The sequence below is a fragment of the Rhinopithecus roxellana genome, chromosome 4 (genome assembly GCF_007565055.1).
Source record: "Rhinopithecus roxellana isolate Shanxi Qingling chromosome 4, ASM756505v1, whole genome shotgun sequence".
NCBI classification, from domain to species: domain Eukaryota; kingdom Metazoa; phylum Chordata; class Mammalia; order Primates; family Cercopithecidae; genus Rhinopithecus; species Rhinopithecus roxellana.
The window spans coordinates 166,265,226-166,290,297 of NC_044552.1; the positions used below are offsets into that span (position 1 = coordinate 166,265,226).

Consider the following 25,072-nt stretch of genomic DNA (forward strand, 5'->3'; position numbering starts at 1 on the left):
GTATGATAAATTTTAAAGTGTAAATTTCTCATTAGAAATTTGAGCATTCATTAGGCCAGTGGAAGTTAATCTGACTTCCTTAACAAGCAGCAAATACTTTTAAAATGTGTGAAGCCAAGAGTCTGTTTTCAGAAGACCAGAAACATCACCCAGTCAAAACTGTAAAAATACAAAATAGCATCAAACCTACTTTTTGTTCATTTGTTTGTTTGTTTGTTTTTTGAGACGGAGTCTCGCTCTGTCGCCCAGGCTGGATGCAGTGGTGCGATCTCCGCTCACTGCAAGCTCCGCCTCCCAGGTTCACGCCATTCTCCTGCCTCAGCCTCCTGAGTAGCTGGGACTACAGGCGCCGCCACCACGCCCAGCTAATTTTTTTGTATTTTTAGTAGAGACGGGGTTTCACTGTGTTAGCCAGGATGGTCTCCATCTCTTGACCTCGTGATCCGCCTGCCTCAGCCTCCCAGAGTGCTGGGATTACAGGTGTGAGCCACTGCACCCAGCCCAAACATTTTTTTTTTAAATATTTTTTTTCTAAATTCGCTAGGTCACTTTATTTATAATCAAATCTTGACTTGACATTCTACCTGCAAAGGTTTTTAAATGTACTTGCTAAAGAATCATTACAACTTACGAATGAAGCTCCACATTGCAATGATGGAAGTATATTTTCCAAATACTAATAAACATTCCCTACCTAAGAAATTTCAGTAGGCGCTACTGTTGTCTATCAGATTTATAAGCATGAACATGCCTTAAGCTGTATGCCATGTATCTACTTGGTAAAGTGAAATATCCCCCTCTTTAGTCTAACATTCTGGTTGCTGAGTCTTCATAAAATGCGAGATGATATGGACTTTTTCCTGCATAAAAGTATGAAGGTAATTACTAGAGAATAAGAAAATTGAATAGGATTGTTCAAAACTAAGATGCAAAGTGAAGGTGGAGCTTTCAAGATATTTTCTTAGAGCCACCAAAATAACATTGCATATTTCCTTCCATTTTTAGCAGTAACTTAAACATTAGCTTGGAATTTATCCTATTATAGGTAGTTTTTCCTTAGAAAGAAACATTATGTTAACTTCTGAAGTAATGTTACATTACTTGAAATTGTCACATAGAATACCTGCACTAGTAGATCCAATTCCTGTGGTCAGCACAGATCTCGGTGTAATCTTTGCTGCATATTTGAGGAATTGAGATTTCCCTGTGCCAGGATCTCCAACCAATAAAAGATGAGATTCACCTAGGAAAAAGCAAATATGTGAAGTTTTAAATTTCTATAATTTCTATAAAAGGGCCATGAACTAAGAATAATTAGAAAAGAGTCCATTTGGAATGCCAACAAAATTTTACATAGTGTTTTTACTGTGTACGTTTCCATAGGGTTGTTTGAGAAAGGATTTAACTAGAAAATCTTTAGAAAGTTAACTGTCATAACAATCCTTAATTGATTACTAAATGTGACATAGAATCTAAATTCTATTAATAAATTATGTGCTATTTCCAGATGTTTAGGCCTATGTTTAACATTTTAAAAAATATCTGGGCCAGGTATGGTGGCTCACACTTGTAATCCCAGCATTTGGGAGGCCAAGGCAGGAGGGTCACTTGAGCCCAGAAATGTGAGACCAGCCTGGGCAAGACTCCATCTCTATAAAAACAAATAAAAAATTTTTGGCTTATAAAGTTTCTGATTTACTCTATTTTTAAATACCAAACTACTATGATTAAATCCTTGCATACAAGTCATATGAGTATTTTATTCTATTTTTATTTAAGCACTTAGAAGTATTAGGGATTTTACAAGTACTTTATAAATATCAAATTACTTATGTTTCTAACAGTTAAGACCTTTTCATTTATGGAAAGTTCATTTAGTAACTTAGTGAAATATGTATCTTAAAATAAGTACTCATTTTGCAAATGTAGCATCAATAACATGTGCATATCATGTGGTACATATCATTTCACTGACCAAGTTTATTCAGCAATACTCAAGTGTTTCCTAAATACATTAATAGGAAACCCCTATTTAAGCTCAATATTTGGCAGAGTGCCTTGCAAAACAGTAGGTGATCAAAACATATAAGTACACCTTATACTTACTATTCTACACTGTACTATATGGTTTTCGAGTCTCTACTAACAGCCTGATTTATAATAATGTCCTTTTAGTCTTTTGGTTTAATTTTTGGTTATGGCCCACATACGGGGACATAATAACCCGTATGCCAGACTCTGGTTAAGTGTGTTAGCTGCAAAAGAGCTTTCTGCCATCTGGACATAATTATACACTTAAGAGTAATCTTTTCTTGAAGGTGTGACCTGCAGCAGCACCCCATGGCAGATGGCACATTTGCTATCTACCAGCAGAAGGGGAATCAGCAGGCAGATGACTGAAAGCAGCAGTCTAAGAGGAACACAGTGACAGCCACAGATGGAGAGACACTGACTGGAGACATTAAAATGCACTATTTCTAATCTTTTTCCTTTTGAAAACAGACCGGCGATCCAACAAAAAACACAGTAATAGAAACAATTTTATTTTGTGGCATTCTTATAGGCTATAGCAAAAGTATATGCCATAGAAAAATGTAACTTCTTTCAGTCTTTCTGGAACTCTATAAAGTAGCTTCTAATATATAGATGCTAGACTAAGTATGAGATATTCAGACAACTGTCAGCTTTAAAAGATTACAACTGGAAAATAAAACCCAACAAGCAGTTTTTATTTGGGAAAGAAAAAGTTCTAGCTTCTCTCCATGTGTCAATATTACTCAAAATTTCTAAATAGGTACTAACCTCTGACCCGTGTTCCTGTCGCATCAGTCCTTTGAATCCCACCAGCCAGCACCATGGCCACAGCAAGCTTTACTAGATACATTCCAAACACTTGAGGGCACAAGCTAGCCAATATTACATTCCTTCCTAGGAAAAGCAGAAAGATCAGAAATCGGCAATAATTTTCAAGAAACCCCAACTGAAATTTCCTTTCCTTTCCTATCTGACCATCCTCATTTAAATATACTCTATTATGTGAAATGATCAGGAGGTCCAATTCCAAATGACTAACAGGATTAAAGGAGGAAATAACTTTGTTTTGGTTCAAAATGTCCTATTTTTTTGAGACAGGGTCTCACTCTGTCACCTAGGCTGGAGTGCAGTGGCGTGATCATAGCTCACTGCAGCCTCAAACTCCTGGGCTCAAGCAATCCTTCTGCCTCAGCCTCTTGAGTAGTTGGGATGGCAGGTGTACAGTACCATGCCCAGCTAATTTTTTTTTTTTTTTTTTTTTTTTTTGGAGCAATGTGGTCTCATTATGTTGCCCAGGCTGGTCTCAACCCCAGTCTCAAGCGATCCTTTCCTACTGGCCTCCCAAAGTGCTGGGATTACCACCCAGCACTTATGAGTGGTATGAGCCACCGTATGTACTTTCTATGTGGTAATTTCAGTAACATTACTCCACTGCCTAAATAAAAGGAAGGCATTCAATCTCAGAAATAATGAGTCAGATCATACAAGTCAGTAATCTTTAAATACAGAGGTAGCTGGAGCTCATGAAGCTTCTCCAAAGGTATAAGAAGAAATAAGTAAAAAAATCCACCCTCCAAGTCAATTCAGCATTTGCTCTGAGCATTCTGGTAAATTCTGTTTCATCTGGAACAAAGTAACAGGGGCATCGAGGCATTAAGAAAATCACTGCACACCACAACCCCAGCAGTGTAAGCATGAGATCTTGAATTCTTCTGATCATGTGCTTTAAATAAAAGAATATCACTGTTTGGGGTTCTGTTTTCAGAAATAATGCACCAAATCTGAGAATCTGCCTTTCTCTTCCATGAATAAAGCAGGTATTTCATTCAGTCATTGGCCTAATCAACCTATGGAATTCCAACAAGCCATTCCTGAGCCTTTCCACGACTTATAGCCCTATACACAAAGGCTACTTTTTGTAATGAATCAACATTGATTCAGTGGCAACTAATCTATGATGACGTGGCCTGCAATGGCAGAAATGGTGAAGAAAGAAAATCTTTTAGTAAAAAAGGAACCAGAAGACTTAGTAAATCCAGGAAGTTCATTATTTGCCAAAGGAATCCCTCCCTGTTTCAAAGTAGAAAGCCTAGAGAAAAGGTCAGGAATCCAAGCAGGTAAGACTTGACAGCAGGTAGGTAAATTGTGACCAGAATCTAGTGATTACACATGGAAGGAAAGAAGAAATAGCCCCAACAAACAGGTTCAAGAGTAGGCAAATTGATCTGAGAGTTACATAGCCAAAACTTAGAGCCAATTTTACTGAGTAACATGCAGATGGGAAGCATATCCCTGTGGTAAGAGGACAGGCTCTGGTGTCATGTTTGGATTCAAATCCCAGTGCTATTAATTACCAACTGTCTGACCTTGGGCAAGCTTCTTAACCTCTGCCTCCATTTCTTATCTGTAAAATGGAGATTATAATGGTATCAAGACAGAATTGTTGAGGATCAAGGGAGTTGATAAGTGTACAACAGATAAATAATAACTGGCATATAGTGAGAACTACTTAACTGTAACTGTTAGCTATTTTATTACCTGTATCACTTGAGCATCTTTCTGATCTAAAGATTTCCTCACACTGTAGTCAACAAAAAAGACTACAAAGGTAGGACTGGGGTCCCAGAGAGAAGCAAAAAGGAAGGGCCATTATCCTAAATTTGTTGTCTAAGTTGAAAAGCTTGATTCCTTGGATCATGGCAGCAGAAGCTCTCATGGCTCTAACATGGAAGAAAATGCATTAGCACCAATACCTTCCCCATCCTCACCTCCCTCCCAAATTTCTAGTTCTAGACCATGTCAATAGTGTGGCAAAGGCCTAGTTATCTACTCTTGTGTGGCCCTCAGTCATCTCAATGAAGAGAACTTAGTAGGCCCTCAGTAATCTCAGAAGTAAAGATACGTCAGTCACCCCCAAAGTGGGTTCAGATGGCCCAAAACACTCCAACCCTTACATCTGGGTTTCTATCTAACATCTAAGCACCAGGGTCAAGGAATTCCTCAGGTCACAGCAGATCAGAATAAGGCCCCTAGGTTCATTCTAGTCAGTACCCACAGGATCAGGTCTTAAGCAAGTCAACCTTCAAGTGCTGAGCAGCGAAGCATTCTCCAGCTTTAGACTAGCAAAATGAAGATGTTCTGTTGGATACACCTTCCCAACTTCACCTCTCCTCCCTCCAGCACACTCACCAACACTCTGAAATGGAGGAATACAGTGCACTGGTGCTAGTCCATAGGAAACTAAGAGAGAATTCATTCACACTAACAAGAGAAATATTGCCTCATTTTCTTGCTATCTTCCTACTCTTATATTTCTCACAAGATTATTATATTTACTTCTGCCTTTTATCCAATAAATGGTTCATGCAACAGTAGCCTAATTAAAACAAGACAGATTAATTGCCAGCACCAAGCACGTTTGAAGATCTAGTTAGAGTACCATATGATGGCCTTCCCTTCATTGTTAAAGAGGTAGAACTGAGCTGAGACACTGTAATAAATAACAGTGGTCCAAGGAAGAGTTACAAATTTTTATAAGGATAGAATCCTAAGAAACCATTTTCAGGCTGTTCAGGCTGGGCACAGTGTAATCTCAGCACTTTGGGAGATGGAGGTGTGAGGATTGCTTGAGCCTAGGAGTTCAAGACCAGCCTGGGAAATATAGCATAGTGAGAACCCTGTCTACTTTAAAAAAAAAAAAAAAAAGCATTTTAATTTAAAAAATCATTTAAAAATGTATGATTCTTAAAGTGCCTGCTTCATAAATCTATAATGTAGAGAACATTTGCTTCTTTCTATACAGATCAGATAAAAGAACAGGAGCTACTAATGTGCTATACACTTATGCAAAAAATAAAATAAAATAAAATAAAATTCCCATAAAATAAAAGCAAACTGTTCCTATTTAGGGAAATGGAAGCCTTCTTCTTCTTATTATTATTATTATTAATTTTTATTTTTTTTGAGACAGAGTCTCGCTCTGTCACCCAGGCTGGAGTGCAGTGGCATGATCTTGGCTCATTGCAACTTCCGCCTCCTAGGCTCAAGCAATTCTCCTGTCTCAGTCACATAAGTTGCTGGGACTAGAGGTGCACGCCACCACACCTGGCTAATTTTTGTATTTTCAGTAGAGACAGGGTTTTACCATGTTGGCCAGGCTGGTCTCAAACTCCTGACTTCAAGTGACCCACCTGCCTTGGCCTCTCCAAGTGCTGGGATTACAGGCATGAGCTACCACGCCCAGCCAGAAGCCTTATTATTTAAAATAATATCTATCTAATATAGCATGTGATTTAAGAATAAGGTAATCAATATCTCTTAGATTTGAGGGGAGTGTTATTAGAAATGTCTATTACTGGCTTCAGTTTATTTTTCTCAGAAGATGTCTCTATGGAGAAATGAAAACAGGCACTTGAAGATTTAATTGGCACTTTATACACTCGGGATTTATCAATAAAATACACTATAAGCCCAATGGCTGTGATGTTTTATTCTTTGTAATTATACCTGAATGTCACAGTCAAAATTTTTGCTTGTGATGACAAAGCTTATTGTCTGCATCGTCTATCTCTCATCTTTTTCCTAGTTATTCCCTATTTTAAAATCTTCAGCCAAAATACTGTAAAGTTATCTTTATCATGGAAAATACATCAAAGAGAAACAATGGCTTTAATTGGATGAGGGTTCATAATATTAAGAGTTTTGTCTTTTTAAAGAACTATATTTTTAATTGATATGATAGGAAACTCTGAAATTGTTTGGCAGTGTATGAGGTGTTTAAAATAATAGTTAGAAATGGAATATCTCCAGGCAGTTTGCTAAATAGAAGAGTATGGCAGAAAATGGCTTCAAAAGGAGACGAGAGCTAGAGGTACTCACTAATCCTACCCTTTAAACTCAGCCATCGAGTTATGCGGCATATAAGACTGTCAAATCACAGACATCATATTTAACCACTGCATGTAATACCATTCATAATAATCAGTTTTAGCCCTTAAACACAAACCTGCAAAGGGATCGCTCTTATAGTATTCCCAAAAATCTTCAAATTCCTTTCGGACCTCCTCATCCATGACAGTCCCTGAGGACTGCTCATTATTTACTTGGATGTAATTTGCTTTCAGGACTATCTCCACTTCACAGCGCACATCTTGCTGAAAGGGCTTCCACCGTTGCATTACAACCCCATAAATAGTGAGGTCATCACCTAGGAAAAAGCACCAAGTGAGTCCAGTGGTAGCATCCTGCATGCTGAGCACAGACTCAAAATGACAAAGGACCAGACATCAGAAATAAATCACTCCCTTACTAGAGTTTACAATGTGTACACTCATCCAGAAAACAATTTAGGGGCAGAATAACACCCCAGATTCTTGACTTTTGTCGCTCACAGTTATTTGTATCTGTGAAGTGAAAAGCTGAAGTCAGTATTTCCTATTTTTCATAACCTGCTACATGATAATCATACCAAATCATTACTTTTCACTGGAAAAATAGTTTACTGGATGATTCATTCATCATAGTTACATTGGGTGAAATGTTCGTCCTCTGAGTCTCTAACCATTTAGCTCTCATTTAGAGAAGAGATGTGGGAACTGCAGCCAGAAGGTTAAACTATAATTTGGAGTCAGGAAAAGAGACAACGTTGTGATGACTGGCAGGTAGTTTGGGTTTCTTACATGTTCATTTTTACTTAACTCATTTGTTAATATTCTACTCACTGCCCCTCCTCTTTTTTAATGAACCAAAGAAACAATAAACTAAGAAACAAATAAATACGTGTTCTACTTCAAAGCTCCTTCCCACAAAATATGAAAGCACAGGATACAATCCTGCTTGCTCCTTGTTGATGGTTCTCTCCTACCTGAGGAAACTCTCCCACCATTCCTGGTAGGCAGAAGCAACTTTTATAGACTTTCCGACGAGGCCCTTGGTAGTTTATAGGCACACTCGCCTAACACTGCCATCTGTACTTATTACAACATACAATGCAATGCCTCAGTTAACAAGTATATACAAATGTTTGGCATTCGATATTTTGGTACTGGAGAAAGTGGGCCAAAAAAAACATGAAAAAAATCATAATCCTTATCCCCCCAAATTTTAATCTTGTTGAACACAGGGTATTGGACGTGCCCCAACCCCAATCCTGGTATTTATATTTTGCATAATAAACACTGTCTCAGAACTAACAGGCAATTCTTCATTTCCAAGCCTTTGTGCCAATTATATGATATGTGCTGATGAAAAATGCCTTTCACTCTCTAAATTTCAATGAGTAATCTGCATAGTTTTTGATTTCCTAAAGGAAAATGCTAAATGCATGGAACTGGTAGTGCCAATGCACAGAATAGAGGCACATTTCTAGTTTAAGGTAACTTCATACTAAATGGTTACAAACACATTAAGCAAGTGCTTTACAAGTTTCCAAGATCTTTCCTAAGCTACTACTTAATGATTTTCAAATCCAATCAGGAATGATGATCATTTACTATATTGTCTGACTCCAAATTTCTAGGTAAAAATGATTGGGGATAACTTTGCATAAGCACATGGAACAATTCTCTGTGATGGTCATTTTAATAGATTAGGTTGTTTCTAAACCAGTTAAATGAGGAACTTAACGTTTAGATATATGACCCATAAGTAATAATCTAATGTCAATAAGCAGTGATTATGTGGAAAATATAGAGCACTGAAGCATGGCCAAGAGTACTGACCTCATCAGATTTGGATTTAAATCCCAGCTCCACTGCTCACAGGCTACGTGACCTTGGGCAAATTACCTACCCTTCCTAAGCCTGTTTCTTGACCCACAAAATGTGAATGATTATATTTACATCATAGTACTACAGTGAGAATTAGATTGGATAATGTACATAAATTACTTAATGCAATATCTAGAACACAGCAATTGCTCAATAAATATTAGCTTTTCTTATACTAAATCTACCTTACATTTGTAAAGTAATTAATACCCTTAAAAGCCCTTCAATATATATGTGTTTTCTTTACTCAAATACTTAATGAATGGAAGATTCATATAATCACCAGAACAATTGTGAGGTATACATGATAGTCCAAGGCAATAGATATTCACCTTAAACTTCTGTATTTTTCAAAAGTAATGTTATAAGCAATGTTGTTTTCAGGAAGCTAAAATTCTTAGTTTTCTACAATCCAGTCTCTCTGTGCCCCTACATAATCTGTGGCATCTTTGCTACTGTAGCCATTCCCAGTCAGACCCATCTGTCGGATCTCCTGCTGCACTGACATTTACCAGCACACAACCTCCAACTTCATTACTCTGCACATGCCGAAGTGGGTTCCTAACTAGATCGTAAATTCCTGAAGGGCAAGGATTATATACCATTTATGTTTTTTGATTCCCACAGAGGTTTAGAGCTAAGGATATATGAAAAAATAGCTATTGATAGATTGCTTCTCTCCATCCTTCATTATTAATGACATTTGAAAGAAAAACAACTTAAGACTTATTTCTAGTACAGAAATAATTCAGTGTAGATGAACTGCATGAAAAGATCTTATTCTCAGTTGAAGGATATCTACATGTTCAGGCTGAGCTTATATAAGAACTGCTTTGCTTAGATATTACAGATTTAGGTTAAAATCTAGTCCTATGTGAGCAAGGTATTTTGACATATTCTGGGGTTGCTTAGCAGGCAATCCATAATCAAAGCTGTTATCTCATTAGTATACTATTTAGACAACTGTACGTTCATATACATCAGCTATCTGCACCCTAGAAGAGGTCCCTCACCAGAATCCGAACACTGGCACCCTGATCTCCAACCTCCAGCCTCCAAAACTGTGAGAAATAAATGTTTGTTGTTGAAGCTACCCAGTCTACGGTGATCTGTTAGAGCAGCCTGATACAGTTCAGATATTTGTCCCCACTCAAATCTCATGTTGAGATATAATCCCAAGTATTGGAGGTGAGGCCTGGTAGGAGGTGTCTGGATCATGCAGGTGGATCCCTCATGAATGGCTTGGGCCATCCTTTTGGTGATAAAGGAGCCCTCACTCTGAGTTCGAATGAGCTCTATTCATTTAAATGTGTGTGAAACCTCTTCCCTCCCCACTGTCTCTCCTGCTTTCCCCATGTGACATGCCTACTCCCCCTCTCCCTTCTGCCATGATTGTAAACTTCCTGAGGCCTCAGAAGAAGCTGAGCCTATGTCTGCACCGTGCTTCCTGTACAGCCTGTGGAACTGTGAGCCAATTAAACCTCTTTTCTTTATAAATCGCCCAGTCTCAGGTATTTCTTTATAGCAACACAAGAATGGACTAACAGCCCAAAATGACTAAAACATCACCCTTCCACAAAAAATACTTTTGATTTCTTCTTAGTCTCCCCAGTGAGGAAAGGGAATACGATGAGTTGAGAGGGACAAAGGAGAGCTTAGGACTAGTCTAGTTAGCCTAAAGAGTAAAACATAAACTCAGAATGACAGTGGAACAATCAGGCTTTCGGAGCTCTCAGATTTCCAGAACAGTTCTAAGGCTCAGAAAGTCTTTAAATTGCCTGGAACATTATAGATTATCCAGATCAACTGCCACTGTAAGGCCTAAATCCCTAACAATGTACAGTATATGCTGTGTTTGACTGTCTATGAGAAAAAGAACTCATCACCATCCAAGGCCCATGTTAGACACCTCTAATTATTAGGTATTGAGTCGAAATCTACCTCCTTGTGGCTTATCCCACTGAAACCCAGTAGCATCTTCCGTAATTACATTCTATTTCTATGTGACAGTCTTCTAACTATTGAAAGTTGGCTGTCATGTCCTTCCTCAGGCTTCTCCATGCTAAACATGTATAGTTCTTCATTGAGTATGGGTTTTAAGTTCCCTCCCAATTCAGGTGATCAGCCAATGAAAACATTGAGGACCCTCAGAAGACAGCAGACCAAAATCGGTGACTCCTATCATGGCGTCACCAGCACAGAGCACACAGGAATGATGTCCTTTCTTCTAGGTACCAATAAGACATGCAGCAGCATCTCACAGAGTCGCATTCTCTAATTCATTTTATAAAAATGCCCACTGAATCCACTACATTTTTTTAAAGTTCCTGCTGTTAAGCTATAGTGCACTGAAAAGAGCCTTAAATTAGACATCAGTGGTTCTGGATTCATGTTCCAGTTATGCTACATAACTCTCTAAGTGACCTTAGGTGAGTCAGTTCTTCATTCATAAAACAAGCACCTGGACTAGCTGCTGTTGTACAGGTCTAGCCCAGCTCTCTTCCTGCTATCACTTCCTACCTGCATGCCAGTTTCTGTTCTCAAGATGAGCAATTAAAGCCCTACATTTCCCTTGCCTGTGATCTTGGGAAGATAAAAAGTGGCTTTTCCTAATCAGTACTTTAGGACCCACTACACAAGCTAAAAATAAATTCATTCTTACCAGATTTGCAACTATCCACTAAGTCATCTTCCAGAATAACCTTCATAGATCGTGGAATACTTCCAACAGATAGCCTTTGAACCTAGCAAAGAAAAGAAAACAGATTCTGAGTATGCTTAAATACATGTTAAGTATCCAGAAGTCTAGCAGTACTTGAAATTACTATTTCTATTTCTCTGGTATATCATTCAATTTAATTATAATGGGGATTTAAGTAATTTTTCTTGAAAACTATGTCTACTATCAATTTAAGAATTCACTAAATAAAATACAAATATGGAAAATATCTCCAAATATAATCTACATAATCTACCTTGCAGATGGTCAAAGGAAACGTATGCTACAACTACGAAATTTAATAACAAAGTTAACTTTATCTAGAAAAGAAGGGTATTTCTTTCCTGATCACTAATCAAAAGACCTGGGACAAATCACCCAGTTCCTATGATTACTCCTTAATAACAGAACCCTAGTTTTATTCCATGTGGACATGTGCCTAATACAAAGACTGTATTTCCCAGGTTCCCTTGAACATTGAACATAGATATGGTCATATGATAGAACTCTGACTAATGAGATATCATAAGCAGACAATGCAAGAGACTTGCAAGGAGACTGCTTAAGTGGAGAATTGGTTAGGTGGTAGGCAACTTTGCCTTTTGTTCTCTGACTACAACACACATGTGATGGAGTTGTAGCCACCATCCTGGCCCACAGCCAATCATCAGAAGAGAAGCCATGTATTAAGAATGGTTGAGGCCGGGTGTGGTGGCTCACATCTGTAATCCCAGCACTTCGGGAGGCCGAGGTGGGTGGATCACCTGAGGTTAGGGGTTGTGAGACCAGCCTGACTAACATCACAAAACCCTGTCTCTATTAAAAATACAGAATTAGCCAGGCAAGGTGGCACACACCTGTAATCCCAGCTATTCGGGAGGCTGAGACAGGAGAAATGCTTGAACCCAGGAGGTAGAGGTTGCAGTGACTCAAGATCACACCATTGCACTCCAGCCTGGGCAACAACAACAAAACTCAGAAAAAGAAAAAGAAAAAGAAAAAGAAAAAGGGGCCGGGCGCGGTGGCTCACGCTTGTAATCCCAGCACTTTGGGAGGCCGAGACGGGCGGATCACGAGGTCAGGAGATCGAGACCATCCTGGCTAACACGGTGAAACCCCATCTCTACTAAAAAATACAAAAAACTAGCCGGGCGAGGTGGCGGGCGCCTGTAGTCCCAGCAACTCGGGAGGCTGAGGCAGGAGAATGGCGTAAACCCGGAAGGCGGAGCTTGCAGTGAGCTGACATCCGGCCACTGCACTCCAGCCTGGGCGACAGAGCAAGACTCCGTCTCAAAAAAAAAAAAAAAAAAAAAAAAAAAAAAAAAAAAAAAAAAAAGAAAAAGAAAAAGGAAGGAAGGAAGGAAGGAAGGAAGGAAGGAAGGAAGCAAGGAAGGAGGGAGGGAGGGAGGGAGGGAGGGAAGGAAGGGGAGAAAGAAAGGAAAGAAAAGAAAAAAGAAAAAGAAAGAGAGAAGAATGGTTGAATAGAAAGACAAGAGTCTGAGTTCTCAACAATGAACTAACCTTGAACTGCCTATCTCTTAATTATTTTAGGTAAGAATAAACCTTTGTGTTTAAGCTGCAAGCAAATGAAAATCAGGCTCACTCTCACTTGTTAAAGAGTGTTTACAAATACTTCATTTAGCACAGCAAATAACAGAGGGTCGATCCAAACTCCAAATCCTATTCACTCCAATGTGATTTTTTTTTTTTTTTTCAGAGACAGAGTCTTGCTCTGTCAACCAGGCTGGAACACAGCTGCACAGAATTCCTTGGCTCAAGCAATCTTCCTGCCTCAGCTTCCTAAGTAGCTGCGATCATAAGCACAAGCCACCATGCCTGGCCACTCCAACGTTTAACAATTTAAGCATTAATTAATCTTCTATCCCTTAGTTAAGAACATTAATTTTCTTTTATTCTTCAGTTAAGAACAGCTAGGGTGGACTTCTTAAATATTCACTTCTTTAATTTTAACATAATTAAGTCATTTCACAACTTTCTTGTCAATGCTCTACCTAAAAAGGATGATGATTGCATGGTTTCTAAAGACTATATTCAGATATATGTGGAACAGTTTCAAGCTTGATCTTTGACAAAGCGGTAACACAAGTCCATTTGTATCCATTCTGTGTTCTCTAATCCTATCAATGTGCCCATAGCTGAAAAACACTTCTTCAAATTTGTTATTTATCTCATTTATGTGATCATTTACCTGTTCCTGAATTTTGATTTCCTGGTAATCTCTACACCTGGTTGGAGATGAAGACAAGCCTGAGAGGCAAGTGAATTTAGAGGAATCACAGCTCTCCAAGCTGGGACACGAGGATGGCCGGCAAAAGGTGTAATACTGCTCAAAGTCAGCCTTGACCACAAACACATGCTTGCATTTGGTACACATGTAATCCCGCTCAAACTCCAGAACCTTCACCAGACTTGTTCGAATCACTGTCCCAGTGACAGATAAAAAGTGTCCCACATCCTTGGTTTTAGGTATGTGTTCCCTCACCAGCTCAGGACAGACAGGCAAACCTAATGGAGAAAACAAAAAAACAGCATCAACTTCAATCTTGAGATTTGACTCCAAGGGATATATTCTTCTCCTGTTTCCTGAAAGATAAATTTTAATTTCAGGGAAAAAAATGATTGTGTGTTACTAAGAAAAAATTAGATCATCAACTCTATTAAGAAAATATAAAGAATTGTTTCAAATAACAGTTATCAGTAGAGTATTTTTTAATCCAGATACTGCACAATGAGCAGACTAGGTTTTAAAGCATGTAGCTGTGATGCTATAATAACCAGGATTTTAAAAAGGACTTATTCTCACAAGAGGGCTATCTCAGTAGGATCTAAAGTATATAATTTTAATGGCATTTAACAAAAAATATACTGCTGCTTGCCACACATAAAATCAACTGATGACTCTTTTAGTAAACCACGAAGCTGACTGATAAAGAGATGGTAGCATGACGACCAAAGAGTTCCACAGTGCTAGAAAGTTACTTTTTTAGTCAGATTCAGAATTTATTAATACATACATATGACAGTGTTTTCGAGCCCTGACTTACGTAGCGGTTTAACCACAGCATCACCTTATCCTACAAAAGCCTCATGTTTTTCAACACTAAAAAACAGGCAACAGAAAAGGTGCAAAATGCCAAAGAAAATTCTTATTCAGTCTGGGCAAAGTGGCTGACACTTGGGAAGCCGAGGTAGGAGAAGCACTGGGGCCCAGGAGTTCAAGACTAGCCTGGGCAACATAGTGGGACCCCATCCCTACAAAAAATTAAAAAATCAGCTAGGCATGGTGGTGCATTGCCTATAGTCCCAGCAACTTGGTAAGGCTGAGGTGGGAGGATCTCTTGAGCCCAGGGGGTCAAGGCTACAGTAACCATGGTCACTCCACTGAACTCCAGTTTGGGGGACACAGCGAGACCCTGCCCAAAAAAAAAAAGAAAGAAAGAGAGGGAGGGAGGAAGGAAGGAGAAGGAGAAAAAGAGAGGGAAAGAGCGGAGGGGAGGGGAGGAGGAAAATCTTATGTGGAAATTCCCTCTTTATCATGTTTGGCTACAATGCACCATTGGGGTGGAAAGATGTTGGCTATGATGATTAAAGGCTAATTCCTAACAAGTTTATTGGAATAGCATCTGTTATACTGGTTCATGTCTCCCGCCTTGTCCTCAGTATGTAGTGGTTCAAAACCAGGTAAGTTCGCCTACTGAAGACCCATCTATCAGACTGTCTAGCCCATGAGAAATGCCATAATAGGAATCATTACACTTTAAGTTTCTATGGTCAGCATATTTTCTCCTGGTTGATACATCTATTCTGAAAGCCAGTCAGAAGGTAGTTTAGGAAGTATGAGGGGAAAAAGCAAATTAGTTAGAGTAACTGAATGTTTAAGGTGCCAGGCTATGATAACCTACTGTTACAAGTCTACAGACAGATTTGAATTTTTTCTGTTGGTTGGCTGAAACTCTCTTCTCAATACATAGTAGACTGTATAGACAAACAAGGTGGCCATTGCCAACACTTGCCCCATGACTCCCTTTTCTATGCCTCCAAGACTGACTTGCCCATTTTCTAATGAACATATTCATTATTTACATTAATTCAGATTGCATCACATTTCGCCATTAAGGGAGTCATACTTTTGGTTCATATCCTGGAATGTTAAAAAACGAACAGCCCAGAGATCTCTCTCTCTTGTTTACCTGGCCTTAACTGCAATGTATGTTATAATACATCTTAACACTGCTTATAGATTATCAGTTACATTTATTTTGCCCCCGACATGAATACTTTAAAAAAATATATGAATACTTAAAAGAAAGATGTAATTCACATGCCACAAAATTTACCCTATAAAGTATATAATTCAGTGGTAATTAGTATAGTCACAATATTGTACAACCATCACCACTAATTCTAGAACATTTTCGTAATTTCAAAAAGCAACCCTGTACCCAGTAGCAGTCATTCCCCATTTGTAACCCTAGCTGCTGGCAACCACTGATCTACTTTTGGTCTTCGTGAATTTACCTATTCTGGAAATTTCACACACAGATGCTCCCTGACTTACCATGGGGTAAAATCTCAATAAACCCAATGTAAATTGAAAATGTTGTAAGTTGAAAGTGCATTTAGCACACCTAACCCACTGAACATCATAGCTTAGCCTACCTAGCCAACCTTCAATGTACTCAGAATATTAGCATTAGCCTTCAGTTGGGCAAAATCATCTAACACAAGCCCTATTTTATAATTAAGCGTTGAATTTTTCATGTTATTTTTGAATACTATACTAAAAGTGACAAACAGAATAATTTATGGGTGCTCACAGTATGGTTTCTACTGAATCATTTTCACATATTCATAAAGTCAGACAACTGTAAGTCAGGGATATCTGAACAAAATGATGTAATATGTGGTCTTCTGAATCTGGCTTCATTTACTTAGAATAATGTTTTCAAGATTCATTCCTGTTGTAACATATACAGTACTTCGTTCCTTTTTATGACTACATAATATTCCACTGTTTAGATATATCATATTTTGCTTATTCATTTATTAGTTCATGGACATTTAGGTTGTTTCCACTTTTTGGCTATTATGAATAATGCTACTACAAACATTTGTATGCAAATTCTTGTTTAAACTGTTTTCGATTATTTTGGGCATACACTTAAGGAGTAGAATTGCTGGGTCACATGGTTAAAATAATTTTTAAAAATAACTTTATTTTTACGTTTGTAAACCAGTCACTAAGTGCTCTCTATTGTACATATACAGAAGGATACTCAAGTGGGATATATGATAATTAACCCAATTTGATTCTCGAAATACAAACAGAATGTACCAACAATTACTTCTAAGAAGATAAGGAAGGTAAAAAGGAGAACAGAAAAAAAATAGGTTAAGAAAACTTACTTAAACAAAAATTCTTTGAGTTTCTGAAATACTCATTTTCTCTTCCTTGGTCATAAAGAAATATCATTTTTGCCTCCCATTTCTAGTCCCCTCATCTCAGTTCTGCTTCAGATGCAAATTGATTGTTCAGTTTAAATGATAAAGTCAATATATTAAAACAAGGAAAATTAAGATCAGGAGAACCACATTACAGAAAATGTGGTGTTACTCTAATGTTATACATAACTGAAGAATGCCTAATAAGACTACAGACTGCCTAGCATAATTTAGAAAAGTATTTGGATTTTTGGCTGAATGTGGTGGCTTATACCTGTAATCCCAGCACTTTGGGACTCTGAGGTGGGTGGATCACCTGAGGTCGGGAGTTTGAGACCAGCCTGACCAACATGAAGAAACCCCATCTCTACTAAAAATACAAAAAATTAGCCAGGTGTGGTGGTGCATGCCTGTAATCCCAGCTACTCGGGAGGCTGAGGCAAGAGAATCACTTGAACCGGGGAGGCAGAGGTTGCAGTGAGCCGAGATCATGCCCCTGCACTCCAGATTGGGCAACAAGAGCAAAACTCTGTCTCAAAAAAAATAAAAAGAAAGAAAAGTCAAGTCTTTGGATTTTCAATGTGAAGAAGTGATGTATCAATGAAGTCTTATATAATATAAACTGTATAGACAGACACTTTTTATTTTTGGCTTAAAACAAATTCTGGTTTAAAAACAAAGTTATGTGTAATTTTATTGTAGTTTTATTCCTAGAAAGCTATCTTTAATTTGATAGTGTTTCTTACTGTAAATAGCATCTTAGAATGGAAGAATAAAACACCATATGCCCCACTGCTTCTAGAGTAACCCGAGCAATACATAATGAAGGCCAAATCTTCTTTGCTTTTACACTTCCATGGCTTGCCACAGATCTAAGAATAAGGAACCAAATCTGGCCTGGACTACAGGGCCTTTTGTGACTGGCTTCCTGTTTTATCAAGACTCCTGTGCACTTTTTCACACATAGTGCTCCCTTTGTCTCAGTGCTATCCTCTTCACTCTGCTCCTCAAAAATGCCCACACTAAGAAACAATGCAGTGGTTAAGAATACAGACTCAGGCCAAGCACACTGGCTCATGCTTGTAATCCCAGCACTTGGGGAGGCCAAGGTGGGTGGATCACCTGAGGTCCGGAGTTCGAAACCAGCCTGGCCAACATGCTGAAACCCTGTCTCTACTAAAAACACAAAAATTAGTATTTTTGTGGGTGTGGTGGCACATGCCTGTAATCCCAGCTACTCGGGAGGCCGAGGCAGGAGAATCGCTTGAACCTGGGAGGCAGAGGTTGCAGTGAGCCAAGATTGCACCTGTGCACTCCAGCTTGGGCAACAGAGTGAGACTCTGTCTCAAAAACACAAAGAATACAGACTCGAGCTAGAATGCTGAGGTTTGAGTCACAACTCTGTCACTTACTAGCTGTGTGACCTTGGCCAAGTTGTAACCTCTCAGATTTCTCGTCTATAAAATAACAACAGAACCTATCACATAGGGTAATAAGAAGACTAGAAGAATTCACAGCTTACAACTATAATCCCAGTACTCTGGGAAGCTGAAGCAGAAGGATCACTTGAGGCTAGGAGTTCAAGACCAGCCTGAGCAACACAGAGACCCCACCTCTACCAAAAAAAGAAAAAAAAAATTTTAAATAGCTGAGCATGGTATTTAATTTAAATATGCCTGTAATCCCAGCTACCCAGGAGGTTGAGGTGGATCACTTGAGCCCAGCAATTAGAGACTGCAGTGAGCTATGATTGTTGTGCAACTGCATTCCAGCCTGGGCAACAGAGTGAGAACCTGTCTCAAAAAAAAAAAAAAAAAAAAAAAAAAAAAAAGAATTCATACATGTAAAGTTTCTTAGAATATTACTTGGCATATAGCAAGCACTCTTTAAACATTAATTCTGGTTGGGCACCATGGCTCATGCCTGCAATCCCAGCACTTTGCGGGGCTGAGGTGGGTGGATCACCTGAGGCCAGGAGTTCAAGACCAGCCTGAGCAACATGGCAAAACTCTGTCTCTATCAAAAATACAAAAATTAGCTGGGCATGGTGGCACGTGCCTGTAATCCCAGCTACTTGGGAGGCTGAGGCAGGAGGATCGCCTGAACCCAGGAGGCGGAGGTTTCAGTGAGCCCAGATTGTGCCACTGGACTCCACCTTGGACAACAGAGCGAGACCCTGTCTCAAAAAAAAAACCCAAAAAAACGTATCTTGAGTGAGGCATGCATCACACATAAAAGTTTCCATTAAGCTCCCATATAATAATGCTTAATATATACATACGCATATATCTGTAGGCATGCATATACCATCTGGTAAATATTTGACTATATAGCTGTCGGCCATACAGCCCTGAGTTTTTTTAAAGGAAGGAAAAACTATATTCTTTTTGGTTTCCCAAGATCCTAGCAAATGCCTACTGATGTTTTATTTAGTAGTCACATAATTTGTAACTTACTTTTTCAGAGAATTGAAAAAATAAGCTAAATTCACCTGAAACTGATAGGGTCACTTAGGCGGACAGGATTGTATTACTTAAACTGAGCATGGAAAGGTATCTGAAAATAATGGCAGCCTAAAACTATTTCCTAAATACCATTTTGACAACATTAACTAAAGTCCCCCTTAATAATCCTTTTGCAAACTTATTAAAAGGAAACATTGGCCAGGCATGATGGCTCACATCTATAATCCCAATACTTTGGGAGGCCTAAGCAGGAGGATCACTTGAGCTTGGGAGTTTAATACCAGCCTAGGCAACAGAGTGAGACTCCATCTCTAATTTTAAAAAAAGGTCAGGGCCGGGGGGAACCCTTTTACTTGATCCCATCAAGAGATTATCTAGTACCCTGTTGCATAATGATTAATAATCTTCATAATTTATCCTAGCAAGTGTAACTGCAGATAATATTTTTCATTTGAATTAAGTATTTGGTCTTTTTGGGAATCTTAACTTGCCTCCAAGAAGTTCTACTATAGTGACTCCAAACCTTTTTGGAACTGGGGAAGCATCCTTATTGATTATAAATCACCATTCTTCTCAAATGTACTATAAGGTAAATATCTATTTTTAAACAAAAGGGTGTGTATGTTCTCCAACTTAATAACAGACTGCCCTCAATATTCTGGACCTGCTTTTAATTTTACCAAATCTTTCTTTCACGTAAATAGAATGAGGCTGTACCAGCCTTTATTAAGTTATATAATAATGGCATATTTAAATTTCGTTTTAATTGGGGGGTTGATAGAGACTCTAGAAGTGGTTTGCATTTGAGAAACTGAGGCTCGGTGAGATAAAATAACTTACTAAGTTTCCCAGGTTAGGCATGTAGTCTTTAAATCCAATTCTTCTCTTTCACCACACCATGCCTTCCAAGAAATTATTCCCATGCAATGAACTAAATAAAAATTGTTACACTATAGTGTCACTTTTTTCTAAAATTCTTAATTCAACTCTATCCATCCTGCTAAAAAATCACTTTTAAAACAGAAAGTGAGAGGCAAGAACTCCTAGAGGCAGGAATTCAAGGACACAGCTTTGCCACCACAAGCTGCTGATTGCTCCGCTGCAGTTTCTTAACAATTAAAATCCTTAATCTGTCATGCATTCAACAAAAATGTATTGAGTAACTGCTAGGTAGACAGCACAATGCTAATACTGATATATAAAAATAACTAATTTCCTAAAACAGTTTTGAAGATCCCTGGACAAGATCTATCACTTTTCTAATTCTTTGTATTACCAGTTATTTTATTGTTAGTAACCATAAAAGCTCATAAAGCTGTTTTGAATTACCATTTTATACACAGATGTGGAAATATATAGACACACAAGTATAATGCTGTCTCCACACATTCTCCCTCCCCTCAGTGGGCATGACTCATACTTCCTGCCCACAGAACACAATTATTATTCTGCTCTAAAAGAAGTGACCATCAACTACGTAACAGATACATATTTTAACTATAAATATCAATTATTTCTTAGTGTTCTCAATCTAGTATATTTTCTCAGAGTCTTTCTAGAAGATAGCAAGACAGTAAAATCCTTAAGTGATTTACCTGATATCCTCGCATGAAGATTCTCTTTCATGGAAACACCCTCAGACTGAGAAAGGGACTGGAGAATTGTCAAGGCTGACCTTCGCAGCGCACTGTCAAAAACTGTAAGCACTTCATTGGGGAACATGTTGAAATATTCCCCGATTTCCATGTTGGTCTCAAACAGAGTCATGGCATTAACCACAACTGGGTAATGAGCATCTTCATCCCTTTCCTTCAAGATTAGAAGAATATCATTCTTATGGTATTCCGAAACATATGACTCAAACACTTGACCAACCAGTGTAACTTGATCGCTATTCATCTTGAATCTAGGTAACTAAAGAAAAAAAAAGGATCATATTATATATTTGATATTCAAGATGTACACACAATTTAACAAAAACGATTGGTTATAAATCACACTGGCTTTGGGTCATACTATTATCACAATATCTGAATTCAAATCTTAATGAAATCTGAATTATCTGTTACAGTCACAGTACATGTACTTTAAAAATGAGTGAAGTCTAATGTAAGCCAAATAACTATGTAGGTACTGATTATCAAAACCAAAAATAGTTCAAAGCATTTCCTATATCTTTTCCCAAAATTTCCTTCATACTAACCCTGCATTAATATACAGGCATGCACCTAGTAACATTTTCCGACTGCACTTATAAAAGTGGTCTCATAAGATTATAATACTGTATCCTTATTGTACCTTTTCTCTGTTTAGATACATAAATACCATTGTGTTACAACTGCATACAGTATTCAGTACAATAATATGATGTACAGGTTTGTAGCCTAAGAGCAATAGGCTATGCTATATAGCCTAGGTGTGTAGTAGGCTGTACCATCTAGATTTGTGTAAATACACTCTATGATGTTCACACAAGGAAAAATCACCTGATGACAAATTTCTCAGAATGCATCCCAACCATTAAATGACATATAATTGTATTTATTTTACATAATATATGCAAGAGGCCACATTCCATACTCACACATTTGCTCTCAAGTATAAAATCTGAAACATATCTTTTGGCTTAAGTCAGTAACAGTGGAGTTCTTTGCAAGAGTCCTGGTTCTAGGATCTGTTTATATGAATACAGTATCATTTTTTTGTGCTCTCTCACTCTCTCTCTTTAGTTATACACACACACTCATGTGTATTCTGCTATGTAACAGAAACACATACCATTAATCTAATTGACAGCCAGTTCTGACATGAATAATTAACAGACTGTCTTTAGAAATTCATATTTGGAAGTGAATTTGTTTCCTTCTTTCTTTCTTACCCTAGGAAATCTACTGGGTTCTGCAGAAACAGCTGTCAACAATGTAAAGAAAACAGACAAACATAGGAAGAAAAAAAAACACTGAGTCTTCAAATAATAAAAAAGTATTATTGAAAAAAAATACAGCATATACCATTACTTTAACTCAATCCCCTGGCACTCTATTAAAAAGTATGTATCTACAGATAAAAAGCACCTACCTCCATTCTATTTTCATGTATACAGACATAACAAATTACACATGTATAAACCCAATTCAATGTCCATTTACTAATATCTACCATGTACAAGGCACTATGCTGGCAAATGAAAAGTACAGTAAAAGGTTCTCTATGTCCTCAGAGATCCAAGGGACAAATAAAATGAAACGGTGCTCTTATCACTGGTCAAAAATGCAATATGAATAGGAGCACAAAGGAGAGGGAGGTTAAATTTAAATAAGGTGACGATCCCAGGTAACTGGACAGTTACAATCTGTCCAAATAAGAAACACTTATTTGGTTTGGAAAGAGATTGAGCACTGGAGAAGAAGTGTACTTAAATTTGACTTAGTTCATTTGTCCAACATTTATTGTACTGGGCTCTACAAATACAAATATTAAAGGAGATTGCTATAAAGTTCGCAGTTTATCATCCAAAGTATCTGTTATACATGCTGTCTGCTATATTTTGCTTTCTCTGAGAACCTGCTATTCCGCAAGGTGTGAAAGGTGTAAGAAGTATATACAACAGTTAGGTCAAGAATCCTGACAACTATAGAAGGCCAGGGTGAGAGTAAGAATGAGTAAATGTATATCCAAGACAATGAGTGAAAATAAATTAGGGCCTCGACGGTAATTTGTTTTTGGTTAAGCAATATAAATTCAGCCAAGTGTAAAGCAGAAAAAGCACTTGGGAAGGAATATTTCCACAATGTGGACTTTGCAAAAAAAAAAAAAAAAAAAAATCGGGACTCCCAAGAGTGGCTGCAAGAGAATCACTATGATTCTATTAAAGCATATTAAGTTTAGAGTCACAAATTTAGCAATTTGAAAAACAGCTCCACACAAGGCAGGAAAAGGGCAGCAGCAGAATTCAACGTTCAAATTAAAATTTTAACGTTAGATTAAATTTTGCCTAGTTAGGCCAGCATTTCTCTGGTTGTGTGGACCATCGTTCTTCATTCCCTTTCAACATCTACGCAAAACTGACTAATCAACTGTGTTACAAGCAGTTTGCTAACTCAACGTACCTACTACCCACCCAGATACACACTGGAGGCACTTTTTGTTTTGAGAAGGGTCATTTCACAACCTTCACGTTCTCTTTCCTTTTCTTATTGAATATTTGGGGTCAAAATACAATCATTTGCTTTACTTTGTCCTCTTGATCACAGCGAAGCGTCGAAAAGGAGTGCCTAACTGCACTGACATCCCCCAGCTGTCTCCGGAATCGCGGCAGCCCCGCCCCGCCCCCCCGCACCTGCCGGGAGCCCCGCCCCCTGCGCGCGGGCTGGTCGGACGCGCGCCCTCGGCCCCGCCCCACTCCCTCCGCCCCTCTCACTGCGGGAGCGCGCCATTTCGCGCCTTCTCCCCGCCACTCGGCTGCCCCAGGGGCGCCTGGCAAACGTGGAGTCGCTCGGTTTTGGAGGCATGCTTTCCAAACTTTCTCATTCAGAGGGTCTCTGCGCGCAACGCCTGCCCCCACGACACCTTGGCAGTCTCTGACACTTCCCGGGCTCTTCTCTCGGGCAGCTCCCGTGCCTGTCCGGTCCCGGAGTTGAATAGTTTTTGAAGTAACGAGACGTGAACGAGACTTGGACGAACTGGAGAAAAACATAACCGCGAAAGGAAGAGGCGACTATCACTTACTGGTTGTGCCAGAAGTCGCCGGGGACGCGCTGCTCCCGAGGCCGAGGGGCCCAGAGAGCTCCAGCCAGGTGGCGGGTTCGTCTCTGGCGCTAGAAGGCTGGGGGGCGGGGTGCGCGCGTGCGCGTGGCCGCGGCCGCTCAAGGCGCCACCGGCTACGGGGACGCGCGGGCTCTGTCGGGCGGCCTAGCGCCTGCGGTTCTGCCTGGCCTGCGCTCCCGACCGACGCCGGGCCGCGCACCGCTTCAACTTCCTTGCCCCGGCGGCTCTTCCGGGTGGAGACGAGGCGGCGGGGCTGGGCGGAGCGGGCGGATTGGGGCGGGGCCAGGAGGGTCCCGGGTGGGGAGAGGGGCGGGACCCGAGCAGTGACTTCAGGCTGAGTGGGGAGAGCAGGGCTGTGCGGCGGCTCAGATTGGATCTTAGGGTTTGTTTTTTGTCTGTCCGAGGAATTTGCCTAATCCGAGGACACAGAGGATCTCTTCTGTATTTTCTGACACAAGTTTTAGAATTTTAGGTTTTATATTGAGGTCTGTGATCTAATTAGAGCTAATTTCTGTTTGTGGTGCAAAGTATGGATCTTAGGTCATTTTTTTGCATATGAATAGTGTCATTTGTTCAGAAAGCTTTCTTTTTCTCCCTCAATAGCTTTTGCACCTATGTTAAAAATCAGTTGTCCCTAAAGCATCAGTTGTGGGTCTATTCTTAGACTTTGTATTCTGTACCGACAATTTATTATATTTCTCTCTACAAAAATACCACATTGTCTTGGTTCCTGTAGATTCATAAGAGTCTTAAAATCAGATCGTGTTTGGCCTCCAATTTCTTGTTCTTTTTCAAAAATGTTTTGGTTCATCTAATCCCTTGGGTTTTCATATGAATACTAAAATCGGCTTGTCACT

At 39.1% G+C, this 25,072-nt stretch overlaps 1 protein-coding gene across 1 annotated transcript in view; it reads right to left on the reverse strand.

The window, feature by feature from the left end:
- MCM9 (minichromosome maintenance 9 homologous recombination repair factor) overlaps positions 1-24,453 on the reverse strand; it is a 126,263-nt gene extending 101,810 nt beyond the window's left edge. The window contains 7 exon segments of the mRNA XM_010353248.2: positions 1,124-1,243; positions 2,803-2,928; positions 7,040-7,240; positions 11,464-11,545; positions 13,730-14,046; positions 21,044-21,362; positions 24,177-24,453. Of these exon segments, the coding sequence (XP_010351550.2) occupies positions 1,124-1,243; positions 2,803-2,928; positions 7,040-7,240; positions 11,464-11,545; positions 13,730-14,046; positions 21,044-21,347 (1,150 nt within the window). The 5' untranslated portion in view covers positions 21,348-21,362; positions 24,177-24,453.
- Between the last annotated feature and the right edge of the window lie 619 nt (positions 24,454-25,072).